Raw genomic sequence first — 7631 nt, 5'->3', positions numbered from 1 at the left:
CAGAGCAGAACAACCCCCCCCCCCCCTTTGTTACTGGGCAGCCATGTATACACTGCCATAGCCCAACAAGAGTCTGACTGTAGAGGGCTGTTACAGACAGCCATGTATACACTGCCGTAGCCCAACAAGAGTCTGACTGTAGAGGGCTGTTACAGACAGCCATGTATATTTCATTTTTATTATATTTCCGTTTATGGATTTGTTTGGGACACCCTTTTGCATTGCGCACAGATAAACATTTATTGATATGGCGTGATGTACTAAAATTTCATGATTGTAAATGAATCTGGACACTCCCGATTGTTGTCATTTCTCTTGTGTGACTGTACCCAGATTTCCACATATTATAAAAAAGATGCCATGCTAGCTATATGAATATGTGCAATATGTGCACATATATGTAGCCATAGCCCATGACTCTATGAAAATGTCTGATCAAACTTATGATGGAGGACCTCACAAATCTCATTACCCCTACTTGTGCAGATACACTGTGTGTGTTGTGTTTGGAAGGTATGCTGCGTTGGATTGTTCCTTAAGAGAATACACCTCTAAACCTAATGAAATACTGTAATGCTCCAAACAGCAGACAGTTCCATTGTTTTTCCTGATAAAGGCAAAGTGTGAAGGGGAAGGACATTGCATTGAATAACTGCTATAATGCCATGCCTTTCATTTCAAGGCCCCGTACATGTGGTGTGCTTTTTATCAAGTTGTGTTACATTGGTGCCGATTATACAAAGAAATAGTCATCCCAGGAAACAGATTGAGACATATTTCTGCGTTTGACGGAGTGAATTTGTACATCTGCCTTTCCTCAGCCCAGCTGCGTGCCAGTTGGCCAGTTTAGATGTCAGTGATTTATGACACGCCCTCCTCCCCCATTAAACACTGCATTAAGTTTAAAGTGTGGCTCTGATCTTGGGGAACACACAAGGATTGATAGCAGATTAGCCAGGCACTCAGGAGTCTTAGAGGACTTGCTTCTCGGACACCTGAAACAAATGAAGGATAATCACTTGATGCAACTGTCCCCCCAAAACGTACATTATAAGTATTGGGACTTGACGGTTTCAACTGGTTCTGTCCATTCTTAATTCAATTAATGAATGGCTTTCCTTCTCTTAAAATTCTGATTGATTAGCAGCAGGCAGAAAGACTGTGTGGTGTGTAGAGTGTAAAATAGGCACTGGTTCTCCTGTACTGCTATGTGCTCCAAAATGAGAATAGAAGGGCAGTTAAACTGCATAGTGGCCCAGGAGAACATCTTTGACAGGGCAAGTGGGAGATTCTGTTCCCGAAATGGTGGAAACATCATGCGTATTTGTGTCACCTATTTGAGAATTCAAAAGGTGTGTGATATTTATGGAATGTATTTCAAAATTCTAAGAGCCATTTCTGTAATATACCTGTCCAGGCAGGATATTATTCAAACCACAGCCCCAGGAAAGAAGCAGCATACATATTTAATAACCTCCTCCTCACACCAACCAAAATGGATGACTCGACCATCTCGGGGCTGAAAGAAATGTGGAAAGTACCGATATATTTCAATATATTTAAAAAGAAATACACCTTGATATATATATTTTTTAACGTGCATCATATTTTCCAAAAAAGCCCACATATTTCAGTATATTTTAACTGGTGTCATTCCATTGTCGCGTTTCTCCAGTACACTTTTCATATCCTTTAAAATGCATTTAAAGGAGGCTGGTTGAAATGGCTGCCTGCATGTCTGCTGCATGTGGAAGTGTTTAGCCGTGCCGTGGGAATGAGGGCTGAATTAAAGCGTAACTGCAGAATTGAATTAGAACTGGGGAAAGCCACTGCTTGATCTACCTCCAGACATGCAACCCACAGAAGACACAAGAACTCCAGCCATGGCATAAATTAACGCAGGCGCATTTCTCCTGGATTAAAGCTTGAATTAAGAATAGAACCACTTAATACTACAGTATTTTGTTCAGGGGTAAATGTTTTACAATGTAAACATGACATTTCTTTGAACAAAATTGTTTGCATCCTGGACATGCCCAAATGGCATGATTAAAATAGAATTGTCTCATTCTGCCTTTAGTAACATTGGCAAATTACTTCACAGTATTTAAAACATTTTTATATGGGGGCCACATTAGCAGTAAGGCAGAGTTGCTGATTTAATCCCCCAAGGTCGTTCGAAGTGTCCGTGAGCAAGACACCTCACCCCCAATTTCTCAGACGAGCTGGTTGGTGCCTTGCATGGCAGCCTTTCACCGTGTGTGTGTACGAGAGGTGTTCATTGTAAAAGCACTTTGGGGGGGGGGGGGGGAGGAGGAGAATGCACTCTGCAATATAAATGTAGTCCACCTTCCTGATGGTGCAAGAAATTTGAATCCAGATCTGCAGTCTGATTATGGGCTATGTACTGGTGTCAACTGCTATACAATACTGCCTCCTAGTGGGGGAACTGACTCAATGCTGATATATGTAGTGACAGATGTGGGTTGTTTATGTATACACATTTCTGTTGAGTCTTAAATGAATGCATTTCAGAATCTAGATCACATCATTTCAAATTCTGACTAATGTAATATTGACTGCAGGCCTACAGCAAATTACTTCTTAAATATTCTGAAAGATGAAGGCTTCAGTGTGTTACAAGCTAATCCAGTTTAAGGAAGCACTTTATAGCAACCAAACATGGAGGTGAGTTTTGAACAAAAGATTAGATAGTAGACAAATAACACTAAAATAGGATTTCTTATCGTGAGAGAAGGAATTATTTTAAGGATTAAGATCAGTTTGGGTTTGCGACAGTGTAAAAGTTTAGACGTTTTATTTGTGGAATTGCATTTTTCGGAGTTCGACAAGCAATTTTCTCAATGTTGCTAAAAGATTAGAAATGTACAAAGTAACAACTTTATAGTGATCGGGTGGAGAATTCTGAATGGAGTGGTGGCTTTACTACTGAAATACAGTGGCAAGGACATTGTCAAGGACAACAAGCTGGATAAACTAAAGCTTGAACCTTAGATCAAGGACAAACCAGACTGCGCAAAAAAAACCAAAAAAAAAACCAAGGTGTAAACAGAATTATGTCCCTGGTGTTCTCCAAGATGTTTAAAGCGATTTTGTTTGACATTCAATAAAAAATATCACCATGTTTGTCTTTAACTACCAAATGTAATTACATTGGTTGGAAAAAAAAAAAAAAAAAAAAAAAAAAGTATAAAGGAAGCCTAAGCAGGTTTATACCTCCCCGAAAACCATTCAGCATAGGACACAAAAATGGTTTCTGCACCGGATGTAAGGTCTATGATTAATCTCAGTCTCTTTAAGGCCCTGCCCACAGCAAACAACCAGGCTTTAAGAGGACTTCCTGTTACACTAAAGGCCTTAATGGTACACAGTACAGTCCACCAGTTGAGCTCCACCAATCACAAAGCACATTAGTAACAGCTACTAAAGAATGCCCACTGACTGGCTGACACTACTTCCTGGAATCCCACAGGGCATTTGTAGGTCTAGCCAGAAGTTCTGCAGGCTGTTACCAAAGCACTTTGATTGGTGGAAATCCCATTGTCTCATTGCAAAAGTGAAGTCACTTCAGTCAAACCGCATGATTCACTACCCAGCTCAGTACCTGCACTTAAAACCGAACATTGCAAATCCTAGCTTCTCTGAAGCCAACCTTCCTTTAAAAATCAAACCAAAAAATAACCCATAATGAACAGGGGGCCAATGCACCCTGCACTCCCATCACCCAACTCCCCCCAAAAAAAGTCTTAAAACGGGAAAGTTCTCAGTCCCTGGGCCCAGGGAGGAGCTGGTCGTGTCGGGGGTTATACGGTCTTCTGCTGGCCCTTCTTGCCTATCAGAGACTTGTGGATGTGTGGGATCACTCCTGTATGGAGGGAGAGGGAAACAAGGGTCAAAGGTCATGTATAATGCGCAAAACCCCAACACCTGCCCTCCTGGGCCAAAGCTCACCTACAAACTAATTTACAGTGATCACCATTATGGAAATGCAACAAGTATTACATTGTAGTACATGGGTACCATCCATCCATCCATCCATTATCTGAACCCGCTTATCCTGAACAGGGTCGCAGGGGGGCTGGAGCCTATCCCAGCATACATTGGGCGAAAGGCAGGAATACACCCTGGATGGGTCGCCAGTCCATCACAGGGCACACACACCATTCACTCACACACTCATACCTATGGGCAATTTAGACTCTCCAATCAGCCTAACATGCATGTCTTTGGACTGTGGGAGGAAACCGGAGTACCCGGAGGAAACCCACGCAGACACGGGGAGAACATGCAAACTCCGCACAGAGAGGCCCCGGCCGACGGGGATTCGAACCCAGGACCTCCTTGCTGTGAGGCGGCAGTGCTACCCACTGCACCATCCGTGCCGCCTACATGGGTACCATGCCAGTGTATATAAAAAATTAACATATTGCAATATGCAAAGGCAGAAATACATTTATATTTGAGTAATTTAGCAGATGCTTTTAACCCAAAGTGATTTACAAGTGCAAATTGCAGGTGAAAAGCACAAATCCATAAACAGCAAAACACATTTTTCTGTGTAGATAAGAGGGATATGGGGGGGTAAAAATCAGGAGGGAGGTGCATTTTCAGTGTCAATAGTTAAATAGAATGTAATATCTGACTATTTGGCGTTACAATGATTCTGACCCTATAATACCAGCAGTGATCAAGCTTTTACAAAGGATAATGTACAAGGAGCGATGGCTGTATGGTGACAGCAGGTGGCAGTGTGGAGGGATTCTGAAAGTACCATGACCCAAAACAAAACTTAAATGGCCAAAACAGCAGCAGAAGGGCAGGGGTTTTTGGGAAACCAAGACTGCTCATCACAACACCCACCAACCCTGCATGATGATTTTGGCGCTCGGGGGAAAAATAAAAAATAAATCACTTCAGAAAACATTACTGCAGAGGCAGTGAACCTGATACAGCACATGGAATTAGAGATCTACCAACAAGTTCTTGCACAATAGACTGATTATGTCCCAATACGTGCACTTCCTGTGTTGTGATTGCAAGGCTGCTACATTATGAACAAATATCACAAAGCAGTCAAACAAAAAACCCCCATACAGGTTTCAACTGGCAACAACAAAAAACTAAATCCGATTCTTGCCAGCGAACTGGGCGGGGCGCAAACGGTCTTTGGGCCATGGAGTCAGACTGAAAAGAGCCGATTTAAAGAGTCACGCCTCGTCGCGCCACCAGTGCACCCGACTGACTGGAGCAGAGAAGGGCCATACGAGGCACAGGCCAGCCAAGCTGCCGGTAAGACTCGCCCAGGGAAGTCCAACACCTTTGAAAAGAGGAAGAAAGGAGAGCGAGAGAGAGACACATGGAGACGGAGAGGGGCTTACCCCCGCCTGCGATAGTGGCCTTGATGAGGGAGTCCAGCTCCTCGTCTCCTCGGATGGCCAGCTGCAGATGGCGGGGCGTGATGCGCTTCACTTTCAGATCCTTAGAGGCGTTTCCCGCCAACTCCAGCACCTGGGAGGCGCGCACAAGAGCATTTAATCAAAACGGCGCATTTTCCTCCCCCAGACAAAACACACCGCCAAACTCTCCCGAGATGGTGATGAAACTGCGGGGCTGAGTGTTGTAGGGACTCAATCCACACGTTCTCATAATTACTAACAATTTTTTTTTTTTTCTCTTCTCAAAATTATTATACATTATACATTAGAAATGTAACCTGGTTGTTTAAAAAAACACAAAAAAAATTCATAAGGAATTTGAAAACCCCAATATTTTCAAGCACAATAATTCTGAGCCCAAAACCACAGTTCGGAGCGTTAACATTTAAGGAATCTAAGGAATGCCTAAAAGTTCACTAGGATGGTGTTGCAAGAAATTGGCCTGAAATTATTTATACATGCGCTTATCAGTTTGGATCAGTTGTGTGGGTCTGATGAGCAAGTCATCTCCAAAGTATTACTAATCGCTGAATCTACCCAGCATACCGAAATGTAAAAGCAAATGACTGCACAGCAGGTTTTTCCAGAAACAGATTTAACGTGTAGACAACCGTAGGCTACCTCTGCAGTCAGATATTCCAGAATCGCTGCACTGTAGACGGCTGCAGTCGCTCCAACGCGACCGTGACTCGTCGTCCTGGTTTTCAGATGTCTGTGAATACGGCCCACTGGGAACTGTGGTAAAAATGACGGAGAAAAAAATAAAAAATAAAGATATTGACCAAACGGGACTTTTGACCACTCATTGTTGGATCACCGCAAAATATTTCCAGTTTTTCGTAATTTCCCTCCTTGTTTGGTTAGCCAGCCAGGCTAGTAGAAGGCTACTAGACCAGTATCACGTGTCCTTGAGCGACATAGCAAGTCTTTCATCGCGGGCAGCTAACATTGCTGAAATGTACAACTGCCCATTAAATAAACGATTTTAAATTACCAATAACAATAATAGTGATAATCATTCAAACGCAAAGGCATAAGTTACTCACCTGCAATCCTGCTCTCTGTGACCGCGAAACAGATTTTGTTTTAGTTTTTCCGGAATCCTTCCCAGCCTTGCCTCCAGCCTAAAATGTGCCAAAAGGTTTACAAAAAGAAAAAGCGTGAAGCCAAACATTAAATCATTCTACGGTCAATTCGATCCATTATAGTTGGGCTATGATCTGTGTACGTTTTAAGAAACAATCCTACGGGAATACTTCCCTACAACTACGACTAGCTAGCTACTAAATTAACTTACATTATGTAAGTAACGCGAAGCAATTGAATTCGAACCATATGCGGAGACAGCAAGCGAACAGCTAGCTAGCTAACACTGATTAACCGTAACGAATTCACCGCTGGCCTAGCTACATTAGATTGATAGATACAATTGGGTGTATAAAGAACGTAAATAATAGTTATTCACCATGCAGATACAGTGACTTTACCTGTAGGGAAAAAAAGATCTTACCATTGTATTACTGCTATGCCAACACGCAGATTACCACTACACACGCTCTTTATCTTATCTCGTTTAAAACTACTCGTCCCGCCTTAACTTCATTATATACGCAGACTATCAGGACATCCGGGACTTCTTTCTTCCGGCGAGGAACCAATTGCATTCAAAGCGAATTACTTCTGAAGAAATGTATAACCAATCGGAATAATAATAAAAAAGATTCAATTGGCGGAACAAAGCAAATCGCGCGCCTAACATTATTATTTTGATCGGAAATGCAATCCCCTGTTTGTTAGAATGTTTTAAAAAATATATATATATAATACAATGTTAATTTTTACATGCGCCCAGAGACTGCAGAAAGGTTTCCGGTTTCTTGCAGAAGCAAAAATGTAATTTAATTTTTCCAAAAGCACACTGCATCTAGACACAGGGTGCCTGACGTGCCGGTTGAGAAATTACTTAGTAGGTAGTCTAATTTCATTCATGATGCAATTCCACAGGCCAACATGAACTAATACAGTATGACCAAACAATTTAAGGCAAATTAAGGCCACACTCGGCTACTGTACCACTTCAGATATGATTTCTGCTTAAATGGCTCTTTTAAATTGCTTGTTACTCTGTTTCATGCATAAAGTTCAGACAAAATAGATTTTTACATTATTACAATG

At 42.0% G+C, this 7631-nt stretch overlaps 1 protein-coding gene across 1 annotated transcript; it reads right to left on the bottom strand.

Annotated features, from left to right (window-relative positions):
• Positions 1–2801: 2801 nt before the first annotated feature.
• Positions 2802–7101, bottom strand: LOC133130621 (histone H2A.Z-like). The gene is made up of 5 exons (XM_061245320.1): positions 6967–7101; positions 6503–6580; positions 6078–6191; positions 5400–5529; positions 2802–3886 (listed from the first exon to the last, which is right to left on the bottom strand). The coding sequence occupies exons 1-5, from the start codon at positions 6967–6969 to the stop codon at positions 3825–3827; spliced, it is 387 nt and encodes a 128-aa protein (XP_061101304.1). The 5' UTR covers positions 6970–7101; the 3' UTR covers positions 2802–3824.
• Positions 7102–7631: the final 530 nt, after the last annotated feature.

This window comes from Conger conger, chromosome 6, assembly GCF_963514075.1.
Source record: "Conger conger chromosome 6, fConCon1.1, whole genome shotgun sequence".
NCBI classification, from domain to species: domain Eukaryota; kingdom Metazoa; phylum Chordata; class Actinopteri; order Anguilliformes; family Congridae; genus Conger; species Conger conger.
The sequence above is the reverse complement of the archived record's forward strand: the minus strand, read 5'-3'. Positions and strand labels throughout refer to the sequence as shown.

What these genes read in the sequence shown, in the direction of transcription:
- LOC133130621 (XM_061245320.1), bottom strand. An exon ending in CACAGAGAGCAGGATTGCAG is followed by an intron (nt 6,192 to 6,502) that starts GTGAGTAACTTA and finishes TTTTTACCACAG; the next exon opens with TTCCCAGTGGGCCGTATTCA. An exon ending in GGCCACTATCGCAGGCGGGG is followed by an intron (nt 3,887 to 5,399) that starts GTAAGCCCCTCT and finishes CCCTCCATACAG; the next exon opens with GAGTGATCCCACACATCCAC.